Source organism: Ammospiza caudacuta, chromosome Z (assembly GCF_027887145.1).
Source record: "Ammospiza caudacuta isolate bAmmCau1 chromosome Z, bAmmCau1.pri, whole genome shotgun sequence".
NCBI classification, from domain to species: Eukaryota; Metazoa; Chordata; class Aves; order Passeriformes; family Passerellidae; genus Ammospiza; species Ammospiza caudacuta.
In genome coordinates this window covers 30,997,002-31,012,062 of record NC_080632.1, presented here as the reverse complement: position 1 = coordinate 31,012,062, position 15,061 = coordinate 30,997,002, and the positions used below count along the sequence as shown (strand labels likewise).

Here is a 15,061-nt window from a genome sequence, read left to right as displayed (position 1 = left end):
CCTGATTTGTGTTTTTTTCTTTTCCTACATATACGTTAGGACTTTTTCTGTGAGTTTAGTGAGCAATCACCGTGTGTTCTTTCAAGATCCCTGTTACAGGCAAGTCCTAATTATGTCTACTATTAAAATACTTCCGTATTCATTATAGATTCATTTTCTTTAATATTTCAATAATTTGCATGTAAGTTAATAATAGTTAAGTGGTAAATAATGTTCTGGTGATATTTAAGTATTAAGTATTATGGAAGAAATGCTTTGCTATGATGATGATGAGGTATTGGAAGAGGCTGCCCAGAGAAGTTGTGGATGCTCCACAAGCATTCAAGGCCAGAAAGCTGTCCCTGCCTATGGCTGCGAGTTTGGAACTAGATCATCTTTAGTGTCCATTCCATTGCCAACCATTCTGTGATTCTATATATATAGGTTTATGTTTTGATCTAATTTCTAAAATAATTTTTAAACACTGTTGCTTTGATCATTTTAGTATATGCTAATTAAAACAGAAAGCATTTAATATTGTTTTTCTCCACCATAAAGCTGTGCCTGTACACATATTTTTATGCTGCTCTTCATGTGCTTTTTCATTTTGGGGCTGGTATTTGTATTCATCTCCCTATTTGGACAGAACTTAATGTACAGACTGCTTCTATTGCTACAACAGTAAAACTGATGGTTGATGTAGAATAATAGGATGCCCCTAGATGCCAGAATTTCTTTACATTTGATCCCTGTTAAACCATGTGTAGAGCCAATGGACTATAAATGTGGGCAAGTGAAATGTGTTCCTAGCATGTGTGTTCTCACCTTCCACTACATGTGTTGGTGTAATCGCTGTGGGTGCCTGACAGCAGAGTTTTTTCTTCAACTGCTGAAGAACCATGTAAGAAGGGGACATAGCACTCATGGACGGAAGTTAAATGAGTATCAGACATGACTGATGTAAGTAGTAGCATCCAAAGGGATTGAAAAACATCAGCAGTACTCTGGAAATATATCCTTATCTTTGTCCAGAGAAGGCACATATTTTATGCTAATTTTCAGAAATGTCTGCTGTATCATCCAAGAAATTGAACAATTTTACAAGCACTCTATTGTGCAAGTAATAGAGCTGCATTTGGTGTCCTGGGAATACCAAAGAAGTGTCAGGTCTCAATATTTCTGAGTCTTTAACCTTGGACCTAGTTGAGCCATTTTAATTCTTTAGGTAATCTTACAATTTTATTATATAAAAAAGGTACTGCCAGAGCTTTCTATTAGTAATTCTAGAGCATTACTTTTATGTTAAAACATGTTTCTAAAAACACATCTTTACTTTTAGACAACTTTCCTAGTAGATAACAAGAAGGTGTTTGGCACTCATCTCATGCAAGACATGGTAAAAGATGCCTTAAGGTCTTTCGTCAGTCCTCCAGTACTTTCTCCAAAGTAAGTGGATCTTGAGTGTACTTGTATGTGTTTACATGTCTGATGAAAAGGTATTTCTGTTACAAGAGCAATGACAATTGTACAAAAAACATACATTTTGTACATAGTGCTTATGTATGAAGGACTCAGTTGCTGTTGCTGCACTCATGTTTCTTTTTTGTTTTGTGCTGCATAGATTTTATAAATGTACATGGGTATTTCCTTTTTAGGTGTTGTCTTTATAATAACCACCAGGCAAAAGACTACATTGATTCCTTTGTCACACATTGTGTTCGGGTAAGTGTTCTTTCCAATTATGTATCTGTATGTGAGAACTTGGCAGATGTACATACATTTGAAAATGAGACAAATTAGTTTACACACCTGACATGAAGGGAAAATTGAAGAAGTTGGCCATCTTAATTTGGTAATGCCTTTTAAAAATCTGGTGTAATTATTGCTGGTTTTCTTCTGCTTCCAGATTTTTATTTAGCATTTATAAGAAATCTGCATCTACTACATCTTTATAGAGTAGTTTCACGTCACGAATGCTTATCAATAAAAACAAAGTTATTTTAATACTCTGTTCAGTTTCAGCTTTTTAGGATTCTGTTGTTGAATGTGGCATGATGAAAATCTTAACAAAATCAGAATTATTTAGGTTGGAAAATACCTCCAAGCTCATTGAGTCCAAAACCAGCACTGCCAAGTTCATCACTAAACCACACCCCTAAAGTGCCACGACTACATATCCTTTAAATATTTCCAGAGATGATGACTCAACCACTTTCCTGAGAAGCTGGTTCCAATGCTTGACAGATTCCATTGTGAAGAAATTTTTCTTAATATTCAGTAAAACCTCCCCTGGCACAACTTGAGGCCATTTCCTCTTGTCCTGTCACTTGACAGAACAGATGAGCCTCACTTGGCTGCACCCTCCTTCCAGGTGGTTGTAGAGAGTGATAAGGCTTCTCCTGAGCCACCTTTTCTGCAGGGTAAAATAAAAACACCCCTAGCTCCCTCAGCCACTCCTCACATGACTTTTGACACAGACCCTTCACACCTCCATTGCTCTTCTGTGGACATGCTCCCTTAAGGTCTCTCTTGTTGTGAGGGCCCCGGAAATAAAAGAGGTTTGAGACAAGGCCTCACCCACCAGTACTGAGTTCAGAGGGACAACCACTGCCCTGGTCCTGCTTGATACAGTGTTTCTGATACAGGCCAGGATGCCATTGGCCACCTTAGCCACCTGGGCACATGGATTTAGGTATAAGAAATACCTCTTTAGCCCTAAGCATTTTACTCTGGTGACTTCCTAAAGGATGCTGACTTAATTTCACATCAGCTTGTGTGCAGAGAATTTGGCTCTTGCATCACTCCATAGAGTTTGCTTTCCTGCTAACTTGCACTCTGTAGGGAGTAGTAAGGAACCCACTTCCTAATATAGATGTATAAACCAGGTGCCTAAATAGACATCATAGTACTTCTCCTGTAGTTTCAAAGTTGTATTGGTAATTTAAAATTACACTTTACTTCTTTCAGCCATTCTGTAGTCTGATTCAAATCCATGGACACAACAGAGCTCGCCAGAGAGATAAACTAGGTCACATCCTTGAGGAATTTGCCACACTACAAGATGAGGTAATGTCCTAGGCAGCAGGCCAGCAAAGTTCCTGTCCAGGTATATTAATGGCAGAGTGAAGCATGGTACTAAATTCTAAATGAATGATGGAAAATCCTTAAGACAAAGACTCCTAAAATTTAGCACATTTAACAAGAAATTTTTAGGATGCATCCAAAAACTTTATGCTATATGTGTTGAACAAAAACATACATTTTTTAATATTAACTTTGTCCAATAAGTAGACTTCAGAATGACCTGCTGCGATGTAATTTAATGGTAACTGCACAGCTTTTAGTCTCTATCCTGCTTGTGATTATCAGTCTGCAAGATGAAACCAGGGGGAGATACACAAGGTGTGCTTACAAGACGCCTTTGAAAACTCAGCCTTGTACCTACCTAAGATGGAAACTGCAAAATTTTGTAATTAATAAAAGTAAAGTAAAAAAATAACTCTTAAAAATATGTGTTCTGACTGATTTTTGGACATCTCTCAAGAACGGGGAGAGATGAGAAGAAAAAATACATTCTCTATTGCTGGAAGTTGGGTTTCCTCAGCAGTGAGAGCCATATAATAATAAAATATTTCCCAATATGGCAAGGAGAACAGTTGAGGAACTTGGGGGGAGATTTTGTGTGCTCCAGCTTACTTCAAGATGGTTTGAGTTTGTTGCAGTATTGTAGCTGAGGCACTGTTTTTTTCGTTTTGTAGCAGGTTATATGGATTGTTCTGTTTAGGCTTACTGACGGTATTCCAACAGTGAGAGACTTTGTCTTCCATACAACTTGCTTCTTAAGACAAAATTGGTCTTGGCAATATTTTAGTTACTCTGGTGGAACATAGTGTGTTTCTTGCATATGAAGCTTATACATTTATTTTTTCAGTACAGCTAGTTTTTTTTTTTAAAAAGTAATTCTTGCCAATATAGAACAATGAACACTAGCATGTAATGGGTTCTGAGTTTGTGCTCATGTGACTGCTAATGATCTATATACAAATACATTTAAAAAGTACAAATTTTATGTATCTAATGTTCTTGCTATAAATACTGTGTAGAATATTTTTGTTCTGTGCAGCAGAATTTACTTAAGTAGTATCTTTACAGCTTTCTGACAGTTCTAGACTTGTTTCCATCTTTTAATCTGGAGCATAAATTTACCAACCCAATCTGTTAAGATTTTATTTCTGGCTTTTTTTATTTCTGCTGTTTCAGTCAAATATTTTTCCTCCTCTGTCTATTACTTTGAGGTCCTTTGGTTTCTTTTCAACAGGCAGAGAAAGTAGATGCAGCGCTTCATAGCATGTTACTGAAGCAGGAACCACAAAGGCAACATCTGGCTTGCTTGGGCACCTGGGTCCTATACCACAATCTTCGTATTATGATACAGTATCTTCTCAGTGGCTTTGAGTTAGAACTTTACAGTATGCATGAATATTACTACATCTATTGGTAAGAAGATGCTTTATTGACAGCTCTCTGAAGAGGGATGTTTCCAGAGAGCTATAATATTCGAAGGAGGGACTTCCAATATAATTTTATGATCTCAAGCTTGATCAACACTTATGGAGAGAAAAAAATCTGTTGGTCTCTAGCTTTTTAAACTTACTAAATAGCGTACCTTTTTTCCTGAAATAGTAATTCTCACTCTATTTAGCTTTTTGGCAGAGGGTCTTTTATTGACAATGAATGAAATGTGTGCTAATTTTGGTAGATAAGAGGTATGCAGGAGAAAAGCAATTTCCTTTATTCCTTTCTGCCTTTGTAGTACCAGGATCACTAGTCTTATTGATCTCTAGTATTCTGGAAAAGTTCTGTGAAGTTTTAAGTCATAACTGTAATGTGAAAGTTGACTTGATAAAATTAACTTCTTATCTGGGATATATTTGAAGAGATATCCTCCACCTTTAGTGAAAATGATCACATTATCTGGAAACAGAATACTTTTATTTTTCCACTTCCATTCACATTAATTATTTTTTATAGTTAATGGCTTGTGCTAAAAGAGAATTTCAAATTTTTTTTAACCTACCAAGAGATTCCTATGTAAGCCATAGCCTTCTTACTGAAGATCAAAAGAGTGCAAATGACACAAACTTCAATGTATTGCTTTTCTATGTTGTTTCAACAGTGGATTAACTATTAAGTGAAAAAATTAATATTTCAGAAGACACCAGAAGATGGCAATCTTTTTCAATTAGTAACTCAATAAGTAACAACAGCTTTTGTGTGAGACAGTATTTTCTACCTGCCCTTATTTCCCTCTGCAAATTTAATAAAACCACTCTTAGTTGGAATTGTCATGTCAACTGCTTTCTTACTTGAGGAGAAAAAAAGAGAAGCAGTTTCTGAGAGGCAATGTGCAAATGAAACTCAAATTTCTCAGTAATTTTTCTTCTGATTACAACATTTTAGTAGCTATTACTACATTTTTATTGTGCTCCAAATCTGTAAAGTTTTTCTCTATTCTTTTTCCCTTATTCCTTTTTATTTGAAATCAAGTAAGATACTTATTTGACTTGCTTCCACTTTCTAAAAAATGTTCCTAAAGTTGTCTCTAACTCTGAAAGAACTGCATATGGATGTTTTGGGTCTGTGGGCTTGACCCCTTTATGTAATAATCCATAACTTTTTAATGCTTGAAAAAGTCAGTAGTTATATTGTTTCTCAGAATAACAAGTCAGAACAAAAGTAGAAAGGGTATTAATTAACATAGTATCTTTTTAAAAACCCACTTGATTTGGTGGGGGAAGAGTTTTAGAAAAATTTGGTCTTACAGGAGTTTTGAAATAAGAAGGTTAGACTTCACTTAGTAAATGTGTAAGAAGCTTGCATACCTTGAGCTGTTAGTGGTTGAATCCGAACGAAAACACGAACATAGACCAATGTGTTGATTCCAGCCGTGCAAAACAAAGAGTTTTCATGGCCCACAGTAATTGTCCTTTGCTAGGACATGTCCTTCACCTCTTGGAGCAAGCGCCTCGGTAGTCGGCGGGACGCGCGCAGCACGAGTGCGCGGTGCGCTGCAGCCGTAACCGCTCCTGTGTGCGGCCTCTGTGCAGGTACCTCTCCGAGTTCCTCTATGCCTGGCTGATGTCAACGCTGAGCCGCGCCGACAGCTCCCAGATGGCAGAGGAGAGGATAATGGAGGAACAACAGAAAGGCCGCAGTAGTAAGAAAACAAAGAAAAAGAAGAAAGGTACCTAGGTGTAGAGTGCTAACACCTCTTTCCCTTTCATGCAGCTATGTAGAATTAAAATTCAAAATTTAAACAGGGAACACTGAAATGAGTAGGAAAACTATCCTCATGTTTATGAAGGCTGAATGTAAAACTTTTAAAACGTTTCCTATTTATTTAGTTCGTTTTTTACTTTCAGATAGATCTTTCAGAAAAACACAAACTCATTTATATTCACTGTATATAGTTTCTTCAGTTGTGTTATGTGTTGGACCTTCTCAGAGTTTATAATTCCTGCAGAATTATGCTTTAGACTGTAACTAGGTTCAAACACTAGACTTTCAGCATATTTCTGTAATTTTTATTTGGCTTTAGAGGTCTTAAAGCATGTTTCTTAATTTTACAGTGGTGAGTTTCTGTTTCTTTTCCTTGCCACCTTTTCAAGGAGAACAAACAATTAATTGGATATTGCTCAGGATCATATCAATTAATTTCCCTTGTCTCTTGAAATTCAGAAAATTACTAACGTACTTGAGATGCCAAGTGTTGGGCAGTTTGACACTAATTAAACACTGGAAACTAAAGGGAAACTTAAAAGAATGCTCTCAGGATTATAAGGATAAAAAGTGCTGTAACTTCTTAGAAGTTAAAGCACTTTTTATCCTTATAGAAGTCAAAAAGATCCCTGAACTAGGCCTCTTGCATACAGACTGTAAGTTTGAGGGTGTTGTTCAGTGTTTTATAATGTCATGGCAATACCACTGATCAGTTTTTATTCCATTGAGAGTAGAATTGTGTTCATGGTAGGGGTGTCCTGAGCTTTTTTATGTAACCAGGAGTCAGGGAAGCAGAAATGCATGTCTAGGCTTTGTATACTTCAGTTATTTAAAATATAATTAAGAGTTAAATGACTTTGTAGAAATTTGGAAGAACTCCTCTATCTGAAATTAATATATGTACTTACACTGAAGTAAGAAAATGTATTTTTATGTAAAATTTGCAGTTCGCCCTCTCAGCAGAGAGATCACCATGAGTCAAGCATACCAAAATATGTGCGCTGGGATGTACAAGGTAACTCATTTGTGTTCTATTTGTTTCAAATTTTTTTGTAATAGGGATCCTGCATCCACTGCATGCCTTCTTTTTTTGTAGTGGTAATGAAAATTAAGTTCAAATTTATAATTTTCTATTCTGAATTCTCTACAGTTTTTCTATCCTTCCAGTTATACCTACATCATAATTTTGATCTTTCTCACAGCAAAGTATGACATGAAGCTAATATTTTCACTATATTTATCTTTTTCGTTTAGACAATGATTGCCTTTGACATGGATGGCAAAGTAAGAAAACCTAAGTTTGAACTGGATAGTGAGCAAGTTCGATATGAGCACAGATTTGCTCCATTCAACAGTGTTATAACACCACCTCCAGTGCACTACTTGCAATTTAAAGTGAGTAATCTTCAAACATGATGCTGCCCATGCTTTTATAGAAGTAATTTACTCACTTGCTTTAAATATCACTGTCATGATAAAAAGAACCTCAGAGTTCACATTGAAGCTATGTCACAATGGCAAGGACTTCCTAGCTTTAGTTTTGTGAAAGATGTATTGCATTGAAGTCTTTATAAACTTAGACATTTAGCATCGGTCTGATATGGCAGTTTAAGATGGTTCTGTTGAGTTGCATGAAAACCAAATCTCTTGGAAGTCTATTGAAAGACTTCTCGGCTGCAGTTAATAATAGCAGCATGTTTTTTTAGTGCAGCAAGCAAATGGAAAAACAAGTAAGTTAATTTTGAGTGGTGTATAGAAGGGACCAGTGGAGACTTGTCTTGTTCAGTCTCCTTCTTGAAGTAGCATTATAAATCACATTACCTGTGTCTTTGTCTAGCCAAATCTGAAAAAAGTCAAGGTTGGAGATTTTCCAACCTCTTTGGTTAAACCTGATCCAGTTACTTTTTTCTGGTCCTTTAAGTCACAGGATAACTGATTGAGGGCTGCACTACTCCTTTTTTTTGCCTAATGCCCAACGTGAATTACCAAGCCACAACCTGTGGCCTCTCATGTTATGCTGTTTGCCATTATGAACAAGAAATCTTTATCTTCTGACAGCTTTATAACTGTCTTTCAAGTAGTCGTAGGCTGCTATTAAAATTACCCATTAGCATCCTTCCTATTAAACTGAAAAAGTCCAGGTCCACTGACCTCTCCTTGTGGGTTATATGCTCTAGGCCCCCAACTATCTCCACATCTCAACATCTTTCTTGAACTGAGTGGACCCAGCCCTGGATGCAGTATTTCAGATAACAGAACACAAATACCAAGTTCAGGATGATAACATTCTTTGATATGCTGACCATACTCCTGTTTGTATAATCCCATATGAGGCTTGTCTGATTTGTAGTAAGACCACCTTGTCGGCTCATATTGAACTAGGTGTTTGCTGCTTACCCAGCTGGTTATTAGTCTCATTTGTGAGGTTAGTCTGTACTGAAACAGTGCTATTTTCTATTCCAGTTACTCTCCCCAGTTTAAGGTTACAAACTGTTGTAGTGGAAATTAAGTGATTATCGTGGTCTTGTCATTAAAGGTTTTTTGAAATCTGTAATCAAGAACAAAAAAAAAATTGAAGAATCAAAATTGTATAAAATGAAGTTTTGTACAGTTTCAGCATCTGACTTGCTATGGCTTTGAGTAAACAATATACTTTTTTTAATCTACTTTTTTCCTGTAATATACCCTGTTTTGTGCCACTGTTAAAGCAAATGAATGTCAATTTGTTCAAGAGAGACTGTTTTATAAAGATTGTGAGAATTTCATTATGTTTTGTGGCACTGTAACAGTTGACCACTGTGTTGTTGCTTGGGTTTTGCCATTTTAAGTAAATATTTTCAATTTCAGTTTTGATTTTTAAAATAGTATTTAGTTGACATAACTCTTCTCTTTAATACAGTAATGTGATAGAAACAATCTCCTGGCAATTTTAAATTTCAATTTTATATATTTTAACATGTATTTATGTATTTCTGTAACACGCTAGGAAATGTCTGATTTAAATAAGTATAGCCCACCTCCTCAGTCATCAGATCTCTACATGGCAGCTAGCAAGCATTACCAGCAAGCTAAAATGATTCTTGAGAATATTCCGAATCCAGACAATGAGGTAAGACTGCAATACTAGGAAAACAAGTATTTGCTCAAAATAGAGAAAGTGGTTTTTTTCAGCTGGACATCCTTGACATCCGAAATGTACTTCATCGAAATGGTGAGCAAAGTTGAGTGCTTTGATTAAGGGGTAGACAGTGGTCTGTGTCAGTACAGCAGTTAGCAGAAAGTTTGCTCGCGGTAAAAAAAGCTCTCTCAGCTGAGGACCTGAGATGCTGGATGGCAGCTTATTTCCTTGCATGCTGCCTTCTAGCCCCTTTCTGAAAGCACAGCACTTGTAATCAGACAGTGATAACATGCCTGTCGCACTTAGTTGGCATCTAGTAATTCTGGTGGACTCCTGAGAGGTGAGGAAAACAGGTTTGGATACCATTAGGATGAAAAGAGTATTGGTCTTGGTTTTGGCACTTGTTCCCTGGAGTAGTTTTCTCAGCACTGAGCTGTAAACATGGGTAGGAATTTCTCCCTTTTTGTCCATAGCCTAAAACCTTAAGTGTCTGTGACTGTATTTTGGAGCAAGGAGGATGCTTTTTCTGTCAAATCTAAGCAGATTTAAGAACAGTTACAGGATTAGGTCCTCCTTAGAATTTAGGACTGTCTCCTCTCTGGATACGTGGTACTCACACATGAGCTAACTGAGGCCAGGATAGTTAAAAGGTAGCTTTGAGCACACTCAGAGCACTTCCATGCAAAGGGCCACCAGTTTGATACATGAGTTCCTCTTTCCATTGCAATTTTGAGCATAAGATGCCTAGATTCTATGTATACCTTTATTTGTGTGAGCGCCACAGAACTTGCCATAGTTCCCATGTTTTTGTTCAAGACTTGTTAAAGCTGTGGTTTCTGTGGCCTGTTGAATTTTTTGAAAAGTGAGTATTAAAGTAGATGCACCCTTCATTAAATTTAATTAATTCAGCTGTTGTATTTAAAAACAAATCCAAAACAGTCTGATCTCTGTTAAACTGATCCTGTAAGAGAACTCCTGTATTGCTAATAGAATATCTACATTACAGTATTATCTTTGAAATAATTGTGAGGTCAAATGTTTTGCCTTGAAGACTTCTTTCTGTTTTATGTTTAGGTCAATCGAATTCTAAAAGTTGCAAAACCAAATATTGTGGTCATGAAGCTGCTGGCAGGAGGCCACAAGAAAGACTCTAAGGTAAGGAAATGCCAGCTCAATTGAACATAAAACGTTCACATACATTAAGGTTGGATTCAATGATATGAAGATTTCTCAACATGAACGGTTCATCTAATTCTGTGTAAAACCACCACAGATCTCTTAAGAGCCAAATGAACACATTCAAGCTGTATTTACTCTAAGAAGAAGGAAACTAACTTATTTTTCCCCTGGAAATAGTTTGTTGTAGTTAAGCAAATATGGAAAATTCTGACCTGTAAATGTTTTCAGAAAAAAAAAAGGGAAAAACATGTTGGACAACACAGACTATAAGAGTATTCTTCCATAGTGGGAACTAGCAAGCATAACAGCAGCTTGTATGAACAAAGTGATGGGAATGCGGGCTGCCACAAAGACTATGTTTTTTCAATCTGTTGCTGTTAAATTTTTTTTTCTGTCTGCAGGTTGTTCTCGTAATAAGTATTAAGTGCAGTAGTACTGCTGTTCTAATGTCTAATCTTAAATCTTTTCTTTATAGGTTCCTCCAGAATTCGACTTCTCTCCTCACAAATACTTCCCAGTTGTGAAGCTTGTTTGAAGTAAAAGACTTTTTTTTTAGAATACCTGAAGAATACCTGCGTAGCAGATACCAGCTCTAGGAGGGGGAATAACTAGTGCTGCACTCGGACTACGAGGGACATCCAGGATAAAAATACTGTCATGTGGAATATCTGTACTGCTGCCTTTTTGTGATTTGAATGACAACTGCTGTTTTAAAGTGGTTTGTATAAAGTTTATTGGATTTTCTGCGTGAAGCTGACTTTAATCAACTGTAGTATTAAAGAACACTGTATCTTAGTGGATATTATTACAGATTTTGATCATAAATAATTTTTATTACTGAGTTCTGACAAAGTGGTGCATTATAGGAAGTGAATAAAAATCATGCAATAGAGCCTCTCATCTTATGCGCACAGCTAAGCTACTGCAATTCTGCATTTGCAGTCACTTGGAGAAATTTTGAGTTCCTGTATTTTTGTATAATTGCATCAGAATTGCTCACTTTGCAAGTAGAGGAATGTTGGAGGTTTTTTTTTCAACATGTCCTCCAAGCTAAAATGATCTTTATAGAGAACAAGAGCAGATGAAAATTAGTCATTGAGTAACTGAGTGAGTGATTAATAGTTGAAGTTTGTTAGTTTTTGTTCTCCAAGTCTGAGGAATCTGCACAGCAGATATTCGAGTAGTCACTAGCAATAGCACCAGACACTGAAGACTATTTTACCAACTCTGCAACTTTGTTACAATCCTAGTATTTGCTGGTGCAAACAAGGGATTGCTACATTTGCATGATCTTTATTCTCCATTTTGACTGCAATGGGGCTGCTCCATCCTGTTGTCTTCTGTAGTAATTTTCAGGTAGATTTCCAAAACAGGAGAAGCCCCAAACCTATCCCTGCCTTCCTGGAATAGTTATGCCTTCCAAGCTTTCAGATGTGAAATAACACAGAGGTAAGCTGTTGTGTTGTAGCAAAAATGCAACCAAGGAAAAATGTTTTTCCTTTGCTACAAGCAAGGAAAAAATGTTCAAAAAGTGGACCAGGCCCTGGCCAAGTCATACTTAGGCCATACAAGCAAATCTTCTGTTGGACATGACAAATCTTCATTTTGGTGTACAATGACGTCCACTGTAGGGATGAGCTCATAACTCCACATTGGCCAAACAAAACATTTTTTGGTGTTAATCCTATAACCTGATTTTACTGTGGATTAATATCACTTCAGCTTTATCCCCTGAGTAGCAGCACTGCAGAACTAGAGCTTGAAAACAGTAACCTCTGAAGTGGAACACCCACTTGTCTTCCAGCAATTTGCAGCTTCCTGAAATAAGCAGAAGTACTGTCCTGAAGACATGTTTTTTTCCAAATTCTCTGCTAAAGAGATGGCATATCACATTATATGTTTGCTTATCGTCATGATTAATACACTTGAATGCTTCCATATAGCTGCCAAAGGAATAAAAAACCTGGAATATGCAGAGGTAAAATGGCACAGAACGTTCATCTGGCTTCTTGTAAGCAGTCACAAAATCTTCCCCATCTTAAAGATTCTGAATTACATGACAGTAGCTCAAGGACAGCCTTTGTTATTTCTCCAGAGTGAAAGAGAAAGCAAATTACATGTGATTTGTGGAACCAAGAAAATAGCAATAATAATATTTCCCCTTCTAATTACAATTAGAACTACATGAATTGTACAAAATAACATCAGTACACCAGAAAAGATTACTTTTAAACGCTTACCTAAATGGATCAAGTTTAATTGTAAAGTAAAGAAAACCAAACCAAAGTGCTAATAAAACACCAAGATGCTTAGAGAAAAGTAGAACTAAAAACTTCAGTGAGAGACAACACTATGTACACCACAGTTCCAAATTAATCTCTTGTTCAGCTGCAGGTCTTTTAATTCTGAAGTTCTGTACAGTAGACATACAGGCCTCTTGCCTACTAGAAATCTACCACCCAAGTTAAATTGAAGCACTTGAAGTCATTGTGAAAAAACTGTAGTCCTTGATTTTGAACACTGCTGTTATGCATGTTGTCGGACCCTTTGCCCTCAGAGGTTTACAAGTGTGCTTTGTACAGAGGTGGTCATATTTATGAAAGACAACATCCAGTTGGCTAGGAGAAGCCCAAAAATGTACAGAAGCACAGCCAAAACAATTAGTTTTAAAATAATCCTCTGGCAATATATTAATTACCCTTAAGTGTTTGATTCTTTGCAATTTTTAACTTGGTACTGGTAAAGCTATTCATACAACTTGATTTTGGTGTTTCACTGTCTATTTTTTACTGTTAGAATATATGCTTTTTAACAATCAATATTAAATTCCTGATCAACTTAAATCTCAGCTGCATAATTGTTTACAGATTAAATCCTAGGAAAATGGTCAGAAGAATGGTAAATGTTTTTATGCAAATTATTGGTAAACACTTTGATGTTCAAACATGTCGTTATTTGCAAAAAATATCCCAGTAACCAGATATACTTCCCAATACTTGTCAGAACAGATGCTCATTCCTCTTCTCTCCCATTTACAAGCATGTTTTCCCTGCTGGCTTGACTGTAGTAGCCCAGACTAGTTAGGTCTTACTTAAATGGTGAAAAACTGTTAGTGAACTGTTTCTGTGTTTAGACTTAACAGGCATCTTTTGACTTAACTCTGACCTTCACTTGATGACAACTAATACTCTCTTCATACACAAAAAAGCCAGCCTTAATCTTAAGGTACAGGATATACTAGTACACTGAAGAACGACACACCAAAAAGGAGTTACAAAGTGAAGTGCTTTAACAGAAGGCAAAGACAAATTTATGTTTTCTTAAATGGAATGCTGGTTGGCAAGTCAGTCCCAGCTGTCTGGCAGCTGTGCTGTCTTCATAGAGGTTGCTTCATACTCACAAACAATGCTCCAAACACAGGTGTCAGTCTTGGGAGCAGACACAAATATAAAAATTTCTTCAAACCAGCTGCCTATACATGGTGGTTGGACTGCAGTTAAGGATGTAAAATAGTAAAATAGTTTTTAGTTTACATTTTAGTTTACATTTAACAGACTGCGGAACATTAACAAGATGATACATTGTAATTAACATACAACTTCACAACAGCTAAAGCCTTACCTCTGGAAGACTGCCTCGTCTTCTGAAGGCATAGTCTGGTTACCTCTGTCAGAAGTCCAGCAGAGAAGATTAGTCATGTTGAACAGCTGAGATTGCTGTTGTACAAGGCAAGCATTTGCATTCCTCTATTTCTATAAAAGAAAGCGGCTGAGTGGAATAAAGGGTAGTTGCAGTACACATTTGAGAGGGCTTCTGTCATGAAGTTTGCGAGTTTGAATTTTTACGCTAAACTTGTGCCCAGTAGTGGTAACCAAACCGAATTGTAGTACTGACTGTGTGGAATCAAACAAAGCTTTCAGAAAAATCTTCCTGGCTAATCTCTTAGCAAGAAGCTTCTATTGTCAGAATCCTTTTTGGGTTTTTTTTTTTAACTTTGAAGCTAAGAACACATCTCCCAGGTACATATATCATTCTGCATAGTATCTGAAGACTATAGTTGTGCTTTACCAGCAAAGAGATCCATCCTTGGCAGAGGACTGCTCATCAACTACCACTAATCCACACATACGCTTAACGCAGTATGACCATACAAGGTAGCCAACTTCAAAGTTACTAAATTTATTACTACCTGATTGCAATTTTATAATTGATAGGAAGGAGAAAGTCATTGCAGAGGCCAAACTGCTTTGAAACAAGCCTCCAGAGATATACCTCTTTTCCTCACTGCAACAGGACTAAAACTTCACAAGAAAATACTACTTTGTTTGGGCCCTTAGTCAAGCCTTTAGAAGATAATCAAAACCTTCTAAGATCACTTTGCTTGGATCATGGCTGTATTTAGGTGAAGAGGTGACTCAGTTGTATCATGAACTTCCTTTGTTCACAACTTCTGCAGCCCTTCACCATTGTCAGGTAAGTGGTTCTTCCTATCTTCATGGTTTTGAA

The 15,061-nt window shown here is 36.7% G+C and overlaps 2 protein-coding genes across 3 annotated transcripts in view; one reads left to right on the top strand and one right to left on the bottom strand.

Moving 5' to 3' along the window:
* NAA35 (N-alpha-acetyltransferase 35, NatC auxiliary subunit) overlaps positions 1-13,398 on the top strand; it is a 27,448-nt gene extending 14,050 nt beyond the window's left edge. Inside the window, exons 13-23 of the mRNA XM_058823322.1 lie at positions 40-99; positions 1,319-1,425; positions 1,635-1,701; positions 2,947-3,045; positions 4,298-4,476; positions 6,087-6,223; positions 7,206-7,273; positions 7,513-7,653; positions 9,245-9,367; positions 10,451-10,531; positions 11,031-13,398. Coding sequence (XP_058679305.1) covers positions 40-99; positions 1,319-1,425; positions 1,635-1,701; positions 2,947-3,045; positions 4,298-4,476; positions 6,087-6,223; positions 7,206-7,273; positions 7,513-7,653; positions 9,245-9,367; positions 10,451-10,531; positions 11,031-11,090 — 1,122 coding nt within the window. The 3' untranslated portion in view covers positions 11,091-13,398. The remainder of the gene's footprint in view (positions 1-39; positions 100-1,318; positions 1,426-1,634; positions 1,702-2,946; positions 3,046-4,297; positions 4,477-6,086; positions 6,224-7,205; positions 7,274-7,512; positions 7,654-9,244; positions 9,368-10,450; positions 10,532-11,030) is intronic.
* GOLM1 (golgi membrane protein 1) overlaps positions 11,259-15,061 on the bottom strand; it is a 36,749-nt gene continuing 32,946 nt past the window's right edge. For both annotated transcript variants that reach the window (XM_058823323.1, XM_058823324.1), the window contains exon 10: positions 11,259-15,061. In XM_058823323.1, the coding sequence (XP_058679306.1) occupies positions 14,997-15,061 (65 nt within the window). In that variant the 3' untranslated portion in view covers positions 11,259-14,996.